At 44.9% G+C, this 17127-nt stretch overlaps 1 protein-coding gene and 1 long non-coding RNA gene across 2 annotated transcripts in view; one reads left to right on the top strand and one right to left on the bottom strand.

The window, feature by feature from the left end:
* TMED4 (transmembrane p24 trafficking protein 4) overlaps nt 1-7332 on the bottom strand; it is a 46189-nt gene extending 38857 nt beyond the window's left edge. Inside the window, exon 1 of the mRNA XM_033948758.1 lies at nt 7108-7332. Coding sequence (XP_033804649.1) covers nt 7108-7291 — 184 coding nt within the window. The 5' untranslated portion in view covers nt 7292-7332. The remainder of the gene's footprint in view (nt 1-7107) is intronic.
* On the top strand, nt 6850-16181 carry LOC117362426. Its single transcript, XR_004539883.1, has 3 exons — nt 6850-6951; nt 15534-15599; nt 16049-16181. It is a non-coding gene; the product is annotated as an uncharacterized LOC117362426 (long non-coding RNA).
* Nucleotides 16182-17127: the final 946 nt, after the last annotated feature.

Here is a 17127-nt window from a genome sequence, read left to right as displayed (position 1 = left end):
CCAGGACAGCAGACAAGGAGGCAGATAGCGGTTCCTGCTACCGAGTAACACACCAGGAAGAAAAGTGGGTCCACTTCTGATGGTAACACTGACGAGTGGACTCCTTCCAAGACACCTCCAGGACGTCCAGAACGAGGTCATTAAGTCTCGAGGAACCAAGCCGTTAAGTGCAGAGACTGTAGATTGGGATGAAGTAGAGAACCCTGACTCTGCGTAAACAAAGAAGGAAAAACAGGCAGAAGAGGCTCCTTGGAACTGAGTTGCAACAGAAGGGAGAATCACAGCTGTTGGGGCCACCAAGGAACTATCAGAATCATAGTGGCCTGCGCGGACTTGAGCCGGACGAGAGTCTTCAGAATCAGAGGGAATGCTTACAGAAATCGGTTTGTCCAATCCAGCAGAAAAGCATCTGCCTTGAGCCTGAGAGGAGAGTAAACCCTGGAGCAGAAGCGGGGCAATTTGTGATTGGGGGGGGGGGACAAGAACATATCGATATCCGGAGTCCCCCAAAGAGCAAACACTTAACGCAGGGTTAAGGAATGGATGGACCACTCGTGAGGCTGCAGAAGACGACTCAACTTGTCCGCCAGACAATTGTGCTGGCCCTGAATGTAGACCGCTCGGAGGAATATGTTGCAGCTGATGGCCCAATCCCAGAGCCGCATCGCTTCCTGGCACAGGGACAAGGACCCCGTGCCCCCTTGTTTGTTGATATAATAAATGGCGACCTGATTGTCTGTGCGGACCAATACCACTTGGTCGTGAAGCAGGTGACAAAAAGCTTTCAGAGCAAGGAAAACCGCTCGAAGCTCCAGCAGATTGATGTGACTAAGGCGGTCGGCACTGGACCAAAGACCCTGAGTGCGAAGACTGTCCAGATGAGTCCCCCAAGCATAGGCCGACAAGTCCATCGTGAGGACCTTCTGCGTAGGAGGAGCATGGAGGAAAACCTCTGGAAAGATTGGAAGAGAGCATCCACCAACGGAGAGACTGCTTCAACAAAGGAGTCACGACAATGAGTTGAGAGACAGGATCCCGATCTTGGTTCCACTGGGATGCCAGAGTCCATTGAGGAATACGGAGGTGAAGTCTGGCAAAAGGAGTCACGTGAACCATGGAGGCCATGTGACCTAGGAAGACCATCAGGAGCTGAGCCGGGGCCGAGGACAGATGGGCCACCCTCTGGCATAAGCGAACAGGGGCCTCCTGACGAGACCGAGGCAAAAAGAAGCGGAGACGAACCGTGTCCAGGACCACTCCGATGAACTCGAGAGACTAGGGCAGACAGAGGTGAGACTTGCGGAAGTTCACCTCAAAGCCGAGACTCTGAAGGAGCAAGATGGTTTGATTTATCGCTCGCAGAACTTCGTGGTGAGAGGACGCTTTGATCAACCAGTCGTCGAGGTAGGGAAATACCTGCAGGCCACAGACATTTTGTGAAAACCCTCGGAGAGGCTGCCAGGCCGAAGGGAAGAACACGATACTGGAGATGGAGATCCCCCACCCGGAATCTCAGATACCGGCGAGAGGCCTGGTGTATCAGAATGTGCGTGTACGCCTCCTTGAGGTCCAGCGAGCATAGCCAATCCCTTTCGTCCAAGAGGGGGTACAATGTAGGAAGGGTGAGCATTCTGAACTGTTCCCTAACCAGAAACTTGTTCAGAGCACGTAGATCAAGGATCGGACGCAGATCCCCCGTCTTCTTGGGCACCAGAAAGTAATGAGAATAAAATCCCTTATTCCACTGATCCGGAGGAACCTCCTCGACTGCCCAGGCAAAGCAGAGCCCGAGCTTCCCGCAGAAGGAGAGGCAGCTGAGACCGGGCAGAAGGAAACTCTCTTGGAGGAAGGTACTTGACTGAAGTGAAGGGAGTACCCCTCCCGGATGATGGAAAGCACCCAACTGTCGGTGGTAAGACTTTCCCACTGGGTAAAGAAATGATGGAGACGACCCCCGATGGAGAGGGAGGAAAGTTCCAGGAGGGAAGGAGCCCGAAGGCTCAGGCCGGTATTGTCCAAAAGACGCGTGACGCTGCTGCTATTTCTGCAGCCGCTTCAAAGGAGGCCGAGAGAACGCAGGAGTAGATTTCTGCGGGTACCTCCGGAGAGGAATCTTGTATTGTATTGGAGGGGCTTTCGGCTTAAGCCTCACTAGACAGGCAAAAGACCGTTCGTGTTCTGAGGGGCGCCTAGTGGCCACCTCAATGGAATCATCAAAGAGCTCATGACCCACGCAAGGTAGATTGGCTAAACGATCCTGGAGATTTGGCTCCATATCCACAATCCTGAGCCAAGCATGGTGATTGCAAAGGCCATGACTCTCGAGGACAACTCGAAGGTGTCGTAGGCTACCCGGAACATATAGAGGCGGAGCTGGAGAGCATCTCCTTGAGGAGACGAAACTCCTGACATCGAGAATTCAGCACGTCCGCCCAGAACGAGTGGAGGGCTTCCACACAGAACCGGAGATAAGGACGTGAAGATAAATTTATAGTTAAGGACACGGTTCGCCATCATCGAGTTTTGATAAAGACGGCGACCAAACTTGTCTATTGTACGGCCCTCCCTGCCCGGAGGGACAGCTGCGTACACTTTTGAGGGGTTGGATTTCTTCAAGGAAGACTCAACCACCAAGGATTGGTGAGAAAGCTGAGAACTTTCGAACCCCTTAACTGGGATCGTCCGGTAACGGGACGCCAATTTGGAAGAGATAGCCGGGACCGCATAAGGGGTCTCCAGGTTCCGGAGAAATGTTTGCCGGAGAACCTGGTGCAACAGCAAATGCAATGCCTCACGGGGCGGATGAGCAATACCCATTTCCGCCAAGAATTCCTGGGAATAACGGGACTCAGACTGGAGGTCCAGGTTCAAGGCCTTGCCCATGTCAGAAATGAAACGAGCATAGGAGGAGTTTCGAGAAGAAGACTCATCCTCCTGAGGGGCAGCCGAGAAAGAGGGAGAAATTTCCTTCGAATAGCATGCCGGAGCCTCGGAATCCCGTGAATGGGAGATTGAGGAGGCTCGACTAAAGCGCCTCTGGGGCGTCAAGGAATGACCCCACATAAGGTATGTTGGGGAGGACCCTGGAGTCCGAGGGACCATTTTGCGTAGCCTCGGAGAAGATGGGGCAAAGGAAAATTCCTCCACTGGTTTCGAAGAAGACCCCTGAGAGGCGGTCATCCGCCCCGATGGGGAATGCACAGTAGAATCCAACTCGAGAACCAGAGTGTGCCTGGAAGGTTTCACGGTCGGAAACCGGCCCCAAATGGGCAGAAAAGACCTCAATTTTTTAGAAGGGGCAAGCCTTGTCAAAGTAGTGGGCGAAAAGCAGCCCCCAGTCATGGACCCTCGTAGAGTCACAGGCCCAGATTCCGGAGACAAAGAATTGCTTGAGGAAACCCTGCGAGTCTTGCAGGCACGGCCCCATGACACAAGACAAGGATGCTCAGGCCGGTCAGACTGGGGCTGGGTCGAGACCGAGGTCAGAGGCGTCGAGGTCGCAACCAGCTGGCTCACCACCGAGGAAAGCTGCACGGTAAGGATAGCCTTAAGCATGTCCTCGAACATAGGCACCGAGACCAAAGATGTTGGGTCATAGGTGCAGCAGTGCGCTCCTGCGGGGGTGACCTCGTGAGAAGGCACGCTTAGAATGAGGCCTCGAAGACGCCGATGAAGTGGCACTCGCATGAGACTCTGAGTTAGGCTTCTTTGCCAGCACACCTGAGGAGGAAAGAGGAGACTTACCCGAGGCTGGAGTAGCAGGGGGGAGCCGAGGCCGGAGCCTTGGAGGCCAAGGGGGACTTCAAGGCCGAGGCACCCAACACCGGTGTCGAGGCCGAGCTCGAGGCCTGTCCTGCAGAATCCATCAGGCCAAAAAGTTGGAGAATCTTGGCCACCCTTCGACGAAGAGCCCGCGGTTGTAGGATCGCACAACGCGGACACGACTCAGCATGGTGCTCTGCACCCAGGCACTCCACACACCAGTGATGAGGATCGGTAATGGAGATAACCATTTAGTGCAGTTCTTGAACCCGGAGCGAGGCTGGGACATAAGAAAGAATATGTCTGCAGCCCCACGAGGCCAGGCGGCCAGAGCAAGACTGGTGATCTGGTCAAAAAAACATGAAGAAAAAGTAAGAAAAGACGCAAGCACAGCGACTCAATCGAAAATAACAAAAAAATGCCGCGATGCAAGAGGGACAACTAGAACAAGCGAAGCAAGGGAGCAATGCTTCTGGCTCCGCAGAAAACATAGAACTGAGGCCACGCTGAGGAGATGCATGCCCTATGTCGGGCGGGAGGGGCACTCGTGCATGTGCGGTCCAATCACAAACTTGAAGGTCTTCAAGCAAGTCTGCTTGCGAAAACGTCCGCTAGGGGGCTCCGTTGAGAATATGCTGCCTGCTTGTCCTGGGATAAATATCTTTTTGGCAAGTACCGGTAATATTTAGTTTGAACTATATATAACTATATATATGCTTATGGTTGTTACTGTAACTTACAGTCTGCGGCTCAGAAGTATCAAAGAAGAGACAAGTTAATCATTTAGCAGTTTTAGGACTTATTCTGATCCCCAAAGTTTTGTAATCGTATTTTGCTTACTGGCCAGTAATATTATGACAATTGATTTGGATCATCTCTCACATTCACTTTGGGGTTCTTTTATCAAGCCACGCTAGTGGGGTTAGCCCGGACATTTCATCAAGCGCTAACCCCCGCGGCTGGCTAAAAAACTAACACCTGCTCAATGCAGGCGTTAGCGACTAGTGCGGCAGGCGGTTTAACGTGTGTTATTACGCATGTTAAACCCCTACTGCAGCTTGATAAAAGGACCCCTTTATTTCTCACCGACATTTGGGTATCGCATCACGTCATATCTTTTATTTCTCTCATCATTTATCAACATTTGTTGACCTATGCTCTAATCTTCCATAACTCACCACTTAAGTATTTCACCTTCACTTTGTTCACCTCTGATAATGATGTTCATTAATGTTGTGATTTTATCAATTTTTATTTCTCATGCCTTCTCTGTCATTTGTTTAAAATATTTTTATTGGTATTCATGTTTTTATTAAAACTGTGTATATGTGATGTGTGTGGCTCATTGGCTCCCTTTCACACATAGGATTGCCTATAAGTTGACTGTTGTACTATCAATGTAAAAACAATTGAACATAAGAAATGCCTTCACCGAATCAGACTTTAAGTCCATCTAGTCCAGGGATCTCAAAGTCCCTCTTTGAGGGCCTCAATCCAGTCGGGTTTTCAGGATTTCCCCAATGAATATGCATTGAAAGCAGTGCATGCACATAGATCTCATGCATATTCTTTGGGGAAATCCTGAAAACCTGACTGGATTGCGGCCCTCAAGGAGGAACTTTGAGACCCTGATCTAATCCACTGTGTGCACTTCGATCTATCAATCGACATTTAAGCGGTATAAGACGCTTGGAAATCTTCTCTGTCACAGGTCCTCAGCTGTGTAATGCTCTGCTCCCAAACTAAGAGAAGAAAAAATACTAGACCATTTCAAAGGGAAACTTAAAAGCCATCTTTTCAAGGATGCCTTCTTGATATAACTTTGAACCTAACCATTGATCTTTGTAAGAGATCAAAGTTATTCTCTTATCTTTTCTAAACCCCCTCCTTTGTTCTTACCTTGAGTGTTTTCTTTTAACAAATGTAGTTCCTCCCCACCTATCCCAAAGTTCATGTACGTTTGGTAAACCCAAAATTATATTTATGTATTTTAACACTGTTCAGTTTTAACTTTTGTATTTTGCCTAGAAACCTTGGATTATATCAAATTTTAATAAAACTTGAAACTTGTGTTGGGTCAATAAAAACAAGTCCCTGTTCATTGAGGCCCTTTGTGCTTTTTCGCTGTATTGTGTTTGGTATGCTCCGTCACTCTCTGTGCTGGTCATCTATAACCCACCTAGAAACGTGGCTGCACCAACTATAAATATTTTACATCATAAATAGATAAATAAATGGAGGGAGGGAGGGAGTGACAGATACCTGGAAGGTAAAAAAAAAAGGGAGAAATGAAGGAACCAAACAGTATTATGATTGCATCAGGGCCCAAAAAAGGCATAGGGAAGCCATCACTGTGGTGGATTGTGATTATTCTTGGGACAGATATAAAAGACAATTGAGAAATCAGGAAGGGGAAAGAGAGGGCCTTGTATACCGCCATTTGTTATATATACAAACCACACTCAAAGTAGTTTACATACCCTATCTGCCCCGGTAGGCTCACAATCTATCTAAATGTACTTGGGGCAGTGGAGGATTAAATGATTTGCTCAGGGTCAAAGAGAGCAGTGCAGGGTTTGAACCCACAACCTCAGGGTGCCAAGAATGTAACTCTAACCACTACACAACACTCTCCTCTGCATAGGCAAGATTCCTAAATGCATCCCAGTACTATCTACCAAAAAGAACATGAATCTAAAGAAGGAAGACTAGATGGTCTGTTTTGGTCATTATCTACCATCTTTTTCTTTGTGTTTATGTAGAACTATAGAAGATGTCCATTGAAGCAAAACTTTTGATATACTCCTTTTGACCTCAACTACAACAGACAAGCACAAAAAGGACAGACACAATCTACCAAAAGGATTGCCACCTCATCTGAAAATATCTGTGCTTCCTATGTGATATCCTATACACATCCTCCACAACTACAATTCATTCTCACTGGCATAAAACTAATCACTCCTATTCCCTTAACTCTGCCCCTGACAGAGACTGTGGAGAGCTGACGTGTGCACACCCTGCAGGTTCAGCAGGAAGAGTACAAGGATTTACTAGTCCCTCCCTATCCACGTGGTTCCTTAGCCAATAGTATTAAAGCCAGTCAGTGCTGAAAGCAGGGCAGAGGAAGATATTGAGAAATGCAGGCAGTTATCCAAGGACCCTCAACCTCCTTCTCGCACGGCTCAGGTTAGATCTTGTTGCATTTCACCCAAAGCCCACAGCAGATCGGTTCAAAAAAAATGTGTCCCTTACAAGTAAACAGAACTACAAGTTCCAAAATGCACTAGCACTGCTGTGGCCTGGTACTTTCAGCCTAAACCGGAAGCCTACGCGCCCACTCACCTATCACCATGGTCTCATCAGGGATCTCCTCTATGAAGCACCGTTTTTCCGTCTCCCCGATGTGAAAGTAGAGAGCCTGAGTCCAACCGAGCAGGAAAAGAAAGACTAGCACTGAACACATCCTATAATACATCTCTACTACCGAGAGCCGCACATTAAAAAGACCTTGTAGTGCACCGTACATGCGCACACCAATGCATTTTGCCAGGCCCTCCAATGAGCATGCTTCACTCGCGAGCATGCGCCAACACGGGTGAAGGGAGGGCCGTGCCTCTTTTTTTGGCATTTTCATCAGAGGTATGCACTATGCAGCTGCTGTCTTATGGCCAGAAAGAGGCTTGAAACGCACGCAGAGCTGTCCTACTCTGGCTTGTGAAAATGTCATATATTTTCGGCCTGCAGCCATATTTCTGGAGATATATTTTTTAATTGGCGTTTTAGGTTTTATATCGTTAACTACTGACCTAGGAAAAGAAACAAGGTTAACAAATACAAGAATAGCAAAAACTGTCATCTGCAAAATAGCAAGACAGCTGTGTGTGCTTTGTGGTATGTGTCTTCTGGAAATGTAATTTCACAACCAATACACACACAGCTTCCAAGCTATTCAGTTCCAGGAGGGAGATTTTAGGGCCATTGAGATACCAAGAGTGAACCATCCCCAAAAGTGAAGATTTACCACAGCACAGAGTAAGATTGGTGGTTGGGGGCAGTACTGGGAGAGAGTGAAGTCAGGTTAGAAGGGTGTTCTCGTCACTCTGACCTCTGTCTTCCCTGTGTACTTTCTTTGTAATTAGGGGAGAGAAAAGCAACTTTAGCCTTCAGTACATAGTTCTACTCTCCTCTGCCCACAGCTCACCAGCCCAGCCAGCAGATTAACCCCCCCCCCCCCCTAATTGTATCCCCACTGGGGCATCCTGTTTGTTTGTCTGTCTTGTCTGTTTAGATTGTAAGCTCTTTTGAGCAGGAACTCTGTACAGTGCTGCATACATCTGGTAGCGCTCTAGAAATAATAGCAGCAGTAGTATGTTATCCCTTTATTGCTGACTTGCTGTTACTGCTGCAGATTTGATTGCCAGGAAAGGAGGAATGTGATGGAAGGCCAGCCTTTTAGACCTAGTAATGTTTGGTAGTACTTTTACCAAAGGATGTTCATGTGCCTTTACCTGTCATTTATGCCACTTTGATCACACAAGGTCAGCCTATTAAGAAATACTGTAGACTCTGACACAAACTGGCTCCTTTGCTATCAAATAAGTTATTGCTACTTGCAAAGTATTCTCATCAGCAAATATGACTGGCCTGGCCTGGATGTTCCCAAGACTCTTGCTAACTCTGAGTACACTGTCAACATTAAATCATACCAGCAAAATATTTTTTCAAATTTTTTTTCAGTACATATCAAGTCAAACAATTGTACAATTCACCATTATATAGAGATATATTGCTTTGAATTGCAATTAGAACCCTTAACAATTCCATTCACATTGTCAAGTTACCCCCTCTTCAACATGCAGCATAACCATTAACCACCTCCATGACCAATATCTCAGAGAAGTAATTATATGGTACGGAGGGTAGAGCCTCATGAGCTCTACTGCCCCGAAAGACCAAGCATCTCCCCCTCACACCATCAGTGTAAAGAGCCTCTTCAAGCATTTAGAGACCACCTAATCTACAAATAATCCAAAGACAAACAAGAAAGAAACTAATATAACTTATAACTATTTGCTGGTGCACTTGTGCATAGCAATATATTGTATAAATGCTCAGAATTTTTCAACACTACTTGTAAGACAAGGATCACTTAAAGTCATGTTCATGGATTACAGAGGGAACACAGGTTGCCACATAGAAAGGAAGCTTGCATCCTTCCCCCTCAAATACTATGTTAATTTGTCAAAACACATCATTTCTCATACTTTATCCATCAAGTTTGAGAGGGGGAGCCACAACTGCAACTTCTTTCTTCATGCAAACAATAAAAGCTATAGAATCAGTTTACTAAAAGGACCCATCTCACCCTTTTTAACCACCAGACTAGCAAGTATAATCCCAAATCCTTGTAATGTCTTGCATCCTTTGCTATACTATGGACCATTATGGCCTCACTCTCCTGCCACGTGTGAATAAAGGAATCCATCTTCCCACACTCCTTCCACCAGTGAGAACCCACCCCCTCCCCAATTTACTGAGCATTTTTGGTGCGGTATACTGTATATTCTACAGGCAACCATCTACTACACGTCAAAAATTATTAGCTTTTAAGTTCTTACGTATAAATCTATGTGATGCCTGCCATTTCTCAATTGCAAGGGGGTAGTAATCATTTGCTTATTTCACAAAGAAACGTTTGGAGGAGGATTCTGAACAAATGAGGCAATTTTAGACAGCAGAAAGTAAGGAAGAAGTAGGGAATTACAGGCCGGTAAGTCTGACTTCTGTGGTAAGCAAATTAATGGAAACGCTTTTAAAACAGAGAATGGTCAAGTTTCTGGAATCCTGTGGATTACAGGACTGGAGGCAACATGGATTCACTAGAGGTAGGTCTTGCCAGACAAATCTGATCAATTTTTTTGACTGGGTGACCAGAGAAATGGATAAAGGATGTGCGCTAGATGTGGTGTATTTAGATTTTAGCAAAGCCTTTGACAGTGTTCCACACAGACGTCTAATAAATAACTGAGTGACGGGCTGGGTCAGGAACTGGATGAGTGGAAGGCAACAACTAAACTAAACCTTAAGTTTATATACCGCATCATCTCCACGGAAGTAGAGCTCGGCACGGTTTACAAGAACTTAAAAATGAGAAAGGGTAGGAAAAGGTTTACATAAGTTTATAGATCGAGTGGTAAAGTAAGGGAAAAAAGAAATTACATGTTAGAGAAGAGCCAGGTTTTTAGTTGCTTGCAGAATAAGTGGAGGGAGCTCAGGTTCCACAACGGGATAGCAAGGTCATTCCAGAGACCTGTGATTTTGAATAGAAGTGATTTTCCCAGTTTACCTGCGTGGAGAATACCATGTAGGGAGGGGAAGGATAGTTTTAATTTATGGGCGGTCCTGGTGGAGTCAGGGCACGAGGAGTTGAAGGAAAGTGGGATTAGGGAAGGAAGGATGCCGTGAATAATCTTAAAAGCCAGGCAAGAGCATTTGAATTGGATTCTGGAAATCACTGGGAGCCAGTGAAGATTGGCCAGGAATGGGGAGACGTGGTCAGATTTACGTTTTGCAAAGATCAGCTTGGCTGCCGTGTTCTGAATAAGCTGGAGTCTTTGGAGGCTTTTTTTTGTTAAGCATAGGTAAATGGCATTACAATAGTCAAGTTTGGAGAGGATGATGGATTGGACAAGGACGGTGAAATGTTTTTGGCGGAAGCAAGGTCTTGCTTTCCTTAGCACGTGGAGGCTGAAAAAGCATGATTTTGTCAAGGAGTTGAGGTGGTCATTGAGAGAAAGAGAGGAATCGATAATGATGCCAAGGACCTTGCTTGAGAACTCAAGGTGTAAGGCAGCGCCTGAGGGTAGTGCGAAGAGGGTAGTGATCAATGGAGATCATTCTGAGGAAAGGGATGTTACCAGTGGTGTGCCTTAAGGTTCTGTTCTTGGGCCTATTCTTTTTAACATTTTTATAAATGATATTACTGAAGGGTTGTCAGGTAAGATTTGCCTCTTTGCAGATGATAGCAAAATCTGCAATAGAGTACGCACACTGCATGGTGTGAATAACATGAAGCAAGACTCAAGGTGAACAAAGCCATGGGACCGGACAATCTACACCCCAGGGTGCTCAGTGAGCTGCGTAATGTCCTGGCAGAACCGCTATCAGGACTCTTCAATCCCTCCCTAAGTTCGGGGTGAGTCCCCATAGACTGGAAAACAGCTAACGTCGTTCCACTGCATAAAAAGGGTTGCAGGGCAGAAACTACAGACCGGTGAGTCTCACATCAATAGTATGCAAACTCATGAAAACACTAATCAAATGCAAACGTAAATTAGACGCAATCTTGGATGAGGAGAATTTACGAGATCCCAGTCAACATGGATTCACCAAGGGTAGGTCCTGCCAATCCAATCTCATCAGCTTCTTTGACTGGGTAACAAAACAGTTAGACTTGGGAGAATCCGTGGACGTCGTATACCTAGACTTCAGCAAAGCTTTCGATAGTGTCCCGCATCGCAAGCTGTTGAGTAAGATAAAATCAATGGGGCTGGGAGAAACACTAACTACATGGGTCAATGACTGGCTGAGTGGCAGACTTCAGAAGGTGGTAGTTAACGGTACCCTCTCTAAAACTTCGGAGGTGACCAGTGGAGTACCGCAGGGCTCAGTCTTGGGCCCGCTCCTTTTCAACATATTCATAGGTGACCTAACTCAGAGGCTTCAAGGTAAGGTAATGTTATTCGCTGACGACGCCAAACTATGCAATATAGTGAGAGATGGCAATTCACCTGATAGTATGATACAGGACCTACATTTGTTGGAGCTTTGGTCCTTGACCTGGTAGCTGAGCTTCAACGCTAAGAAATGCAAGATCATGCACCTCGGCAGCAGAAATCCGTGCAGAACTTACACCTTGAATAGTGAGACCTTAGCTAGAACTTCAACAGAACGAGACTTGGGAGTGATCATCGGCGCAGACATGAAAACTGCTGATCATGTGGAGAAGGCTTCATCTAAGGCAAGACAGTTGTTAGGTTGCATCCGCAGGAGTTTCGTCAGCCGGAAGCCTGAAGTCATAATGCCATTATACAGAACCATGGTGAGGCCTCATTTGGAATACTGTGTGCAATTCTGGAGGCCACACTACCAAAAAGATGTGCTGAGAGTAGAGTCGGTGCAATGGATGGCCACCAGGATGGTCTCGGGGCTCAAGGATCTATCGTACGAGGAAAGGCTGAAAAATTTGCGGTTGTACTCACTCGAGGAAAGTAGGGAGAGAGAAGACATGATCGAGACGTTTAAGTATATTACCGGCCGTATCGAGATGGAAGAAGAGATTCTCTTTCTCAAAGGACCTTCAGTCACAAGAGGGCATCCGCTCAAACTCAGGGGCGGGAAATTTCATGGCGACACCATGAAATATTTCTTCACCGAGAGAGTGGTTGATCCTTGGAACAAGCTCCCGGTGCAGGTGATCGAGGCAAACAGCGGCAAGAATTTAAGAGCAAATGGGATGCCCTTGTGGGATCCCTTAGAGGGTTAAGCCAAGGGAACCTGTCACCAGGAGTGGGATCCCTAGGATAGTAGACTTGGGGGTGGGTCAGTAGAGTGGGCAGACCTGATGGGCTATGGCCCTTATCTGCCATCATCTTCTATGTTTCTATGTTTAAAGACCTGGTGAAGCTTGAAGAATGGTCTTAAATTTGGCAGCTAAAATTTAATGCTAAGAAATGCAAGGTCATGCATTTGGGCTGCAAAAATCAGAGGGAACAGTACAGTTTAGGGGGTGAAGAACTTATATGCAAGATGGAAGAGCGGGACTTGGGTTTGATTGTATGTGATGACCTTAAGGTGGCTAAACAGGTTGAAAAGATGACGGCGAAAGCTAGAAGGATGCTAAGTTGCATAGTGAGAGGTATGGCCAGTAGGAAAAAGGAGGTACTGATGCCTCTGTATAAGACTCTGGTGAGACCTCATTTAGAATATTGTGTACAATTCTGGAGGCAGCACCTTCAAAAAGATATAAAAAGGATGGAGTCGGTCCAGAGGAAGGCTACTAAAATGGTGTGTGATCTTCATGATAAGGCGTATAGCGACAGACTTAAAGACCTCAATCTGTATACTTTGGAGGAAAGGAGGGAGAGGGGAGATATGATATAGATGTTTAAATACCTACGTAATATAAATGTGCATGAGGCGAGTCTTTTTCATTTGAAAGGAAACTGCAATGAGAGGACATAGGATTAATCCAGAGTAATCTGAGGAAACACTTTTTTACGGAAAGTGTGGTAGATGCTTGGAACAGTCTCCCAGAAGAGATGGTGGAAACAGAGACTGTGTCTGAATTCAAGAGAGCCTGGGATAGGCATGTGGGATCTCTCAGAGAGAGAAAGAGATAATGGTTACTGTGGATGGGCAGACTAGATAGGCCATTTGGCTTTTATCTGCCATTATGTTTCTATGTTTCTAATTTAAAACTCCTGCCCTTATAGAGTCTAACTTCAAGGAGTGTGATCTAATATTCAACCAGTTGGCCTTATTCATTATAAAAGTACTTTGGTTGTAAGTACAGAAAGTAAAGGATCCTTCTCCCCAGCTTAGACAAGGATTGTCAGTCTTCCCATGACAGTTCCCAAAATTTCATTAAAAAAGGGAAGAAAATCTGTAATTTTTCTCATTTTTTAATTTGTTTCTAAACCTTAAACAAAAGTTGCAAATACATTTGAGCTTCTAGGTCAGGGGTAGGGAACTCCGGTCCTCGAGAGCCGTATTCCAGTTGAGTTTTCAGGATTTCCCCAATGAATATGCATTGAAAGCAGTGCATGCAAATAGATCTCATGCCACAATTAAAAGATACGCTGGGTGTTGAACTCACAACCTCTGTATGATCAGTATAGGGCTTTAACCCATAGAGCTACATCAACTTCTACTCAGGTAGATCTCAGTTCCCTTTCATATAATAGTTGACTGACCTGCATATGTATCATCTGATTAGCTATCATATCACAATCACCACAAAGAAAGCATTTCTGGCTCACCAGGTTAATGCGCCTTGGTGCACTCTGTCCATCTCAAACTTCCTGGTTCAAATCCCAGCTTCCTATTAGCTGTCATAAGAGGGTCTAGATGGTGGACTTTGCCATTTTTAGCAGCACATTTCCCTTTCCAGGCAAACTTATTTTCTCCTTCCCATGGCTAGGACATCCTAAGCTGTCATGGGAGGAAATATCTCCTCTGACAGAAAGATGCCATTTATGGCTCACCAGGTTAATGCACCTTGTCCATCTTCTGAAGCTCTCTGGTTCAAATCCCACCCTCACCTTTACTCATTTGAACAGCATCCTAACAGCTCTCATAAGTGGTGGACTTTGCTGTTTTTCATCTGCAGTTTGCAGGCACAGGTGGATCAGATACATTCATCTTCTTTGATACAAGCCATTGTGGTAGGGATGGATTTCTTTCTATGCAATATCTGCACAGGGCAACAGATAGAAGAGTTTACTAAAACTTCAGAGGGCTTGGACAGGTATTGAAGGAAGGTACACATTTTTGAGATGTACCCTAGAGACATTCCTGTTGGTATATTCAGCTTGGTTGTTTGTGGTTTCATGCTTGAGTGTGTGTTGGGGTGAGGGAGGGGGGTTTAGGAAAAGAAAACAGGCTGCTTTACACATCTGAGAATTGCTACAGATCATTTTAAAGATCAACTCAAATATGTTTAAGCAAAGGAAGGCCAAAGAGTTTGAAGGTTTTCTGGTAGAAAAATGAATATGAAATATTTGCTAACCGCACTCAAGACTTGAACCCCTGACCTATGGAAGATAAAAGTAGCCCCTTAAGGCATAGAGCTATAGAGGGAACTTTGTTTAGAATTTAGTAACAGTGCATTCTACAGACTAAGCAGATGACAAATGGCTTCTAGTAAAAGCTTTGGGAAGGGAAGGAATTCATTAAAAGTCAGGACAGGTGTGTTTGAACAAACCACACCTAAAGCACACCCAATCAGATTTGAAAGTTTTCTAGTGGGAAATCCAAACAGTGCCTATGACATCAGACGCTACTTAGGCATGCTTAGTATAAGAAGGTCCATCAGAGCAGTGTTTTCTCTTTTAGGACATGTTTCTGTGTTAATGCTTATTTTTGAGACTTTACTTTTCTTGATTATTTTTTAACCTTTTCATTCCTATATCTGCCACAACTCTCCATTTCATAGGACCATTAGCAGCTATAGTAATTTGCAATTTTGATGTTTGTCTAACCTTTTTCATCTTTCCAGGAACAAATCTAGTTGAGAATGATATATTGCTAGCTATTTAGGTGTCTTTCTTAGATAAGAGCTCAGGTAGAACTGATTTCATCTTTTGGACTCCTTTTGGTGATTCTCCATTAACTTTTTCTCCCCCTGAAATCTGCCACAATTCTCTCCATTCCACAAGGTCATTAGCAGGTCTGAGAATTAGTGATGATAATAATTGGTTCCAGGAATCTAGGCTGAAAAAAACCCCATGCTGTTTGAAACTTTTGTGCCAGCAAAATAGATATGCAAGTTACATGAATATGTGGAACCTGTAGCAGTGCTTTTCCTCATAGAGCTAAAGATAAATCTTTTTAGAGTCATAATTGTTAGGTATCCGTATTATAAAAAAGGAACAGTGTTTCTTTTGCTTCTGTTCATTCTAGCTGTTATTCTGAGAATGTGCTGCATTTTATTTTTTCATATATATCTTGACCTTTTCCCCCCTTTTCTCCTGATTTCCGGTTTCCAGGTCTGTTCAAACTGGGTTCAGCACAAGAGCTTTCACCTAGCCAAAGCTCAAATACAGACAGAATAGGTAAGAATGATGTACTGAAACCTTTGTTTGCCCTTGTGATGAATTATCTACATTTTCACACTAACATGTTTCACACTTTTTTTTCCTTCAGAAGGGTGAAGTTATAGAAGATTTTCTGAGAAAAGTCAATTGGTGAGTTTTACAAAGATGCGCTAAATCCATGCATGCGTTAACTAACATGCACGTGTTAACCTTTACCACACGCTAACGGTGCCTAAACGGTGCCGCTTCAGCAAAAGGTAAAAGAAATTTTACTGCATGCTGAAGTGGCACCATTTAGGCACGGTTTAAGCGCCGTTAGTGTGTGGTAAAGGTTAACGCATGCATTTTATCCTATGTACACATTAGTAGTTAGTGCATGTATGGATTTAGCGCACCTTTGTAAAAAACAGCTTAAAACTCACCAATCAACTCTTAATTTGTCTCAATCCATCTTCCTTTTTCTTCAGCCTGCCTTCTCCTACCAGGAGCAGATTCTGGGACCATACCAATTCTACCACAGTAACAACTTGGACCTACAAGTGCCTTACTCTGCATACCTGGCATCTATCTCATCGAACTGCAATTGCTGCTTTCCTGGACTGTGCAATAAAAATCTTATACCATTTTTCACCTTGTGCTTATTTCTATTGAGTAGCAGCCAGGCATTAGTGTTTCCTTAATAAGCACCACTTCAGCTCCTTAGTCACATTGGCCTTTGTCTTAATCTAGTGTTCCATGAGGCCCAGGCTGCGAGGGGGGGGTGGCGGTGGCAAACAGGGTAGCTGGCATGTTTCCTGCTTCACAGCTTGCAACTTGCAATATTTGAGAACATGAGATTAGATGAGAGGTGGAGAGGATGAACCAGGTGCCTTAACTTAGTGGCTTCTTTCAGTCAGTTTCCTACCCTGACAGCTTGAGATATGCTGAACTGCAGCCGATTCTGCGATCTTTGGGTGCCCAAAGGTCGCCTAAACAGCACAGTATAATCCATTTAGAATTGCTATGATTTTATGGCTAATTCTGTAGCACAGTGGTTAGAATGAAGGCTGGGGTTTGAGCCTGGTCTGGGTTTGACTCCCTCATGTCCTTCAGCTGACAAAATACTAATTTTAATAAAAATTACAAGCTATAGACCAATCACATCTAATTTTCATCTCAAACAGCACAACATTAGCAATACTAGAAACAATCTATTCCAAAAGTTGAATTTGCATGTGATACAAAACAGCAGTATTTGAATCCACGTCACATTTATTGAACCCAACTTGATATTCTGGCTTTTGGGACAATGAAAGCAGTGCTTTAAGCCACTGAGCTACCAGTCTTGTCTCAGCTAACTGTGAGATGATAGCTAAGCAGATTTTACCTTAATAGATCACTAAACTATGATATGACAGGGGAGTCAGAGAAACTGGAGTGGAAGGTGCTGTAGCTCAATGAGTAAAAGCACTGTACTGATCTTCCAGAGGTTGTGAGTTCAATCCTGGCCTGTCTTTTACTTGTGCAGGTGCACTTTGATGATGTCACAATGAGGTCATCATTGTGC

The sequence above is a fragment of the Geotrypetes seraphini genome, chromosome 6 (genome assembly GCF_902459505.1).
Source record: "Geotrypetes seraphini chromosome 6, aGeoSer1.1, whole genome shotgun sequence".
In the NCBI taxonomy this organism is placed as follows: Eukaryota; Metazoa; Chordata; class Amphibia; order Gymnophiona; family Dermophiidae; genus Geotrypetes; species Geotrypetes seraphini.
This window is presented reverse-complemented; position numbering and strand designations above follow the sequence as displayed.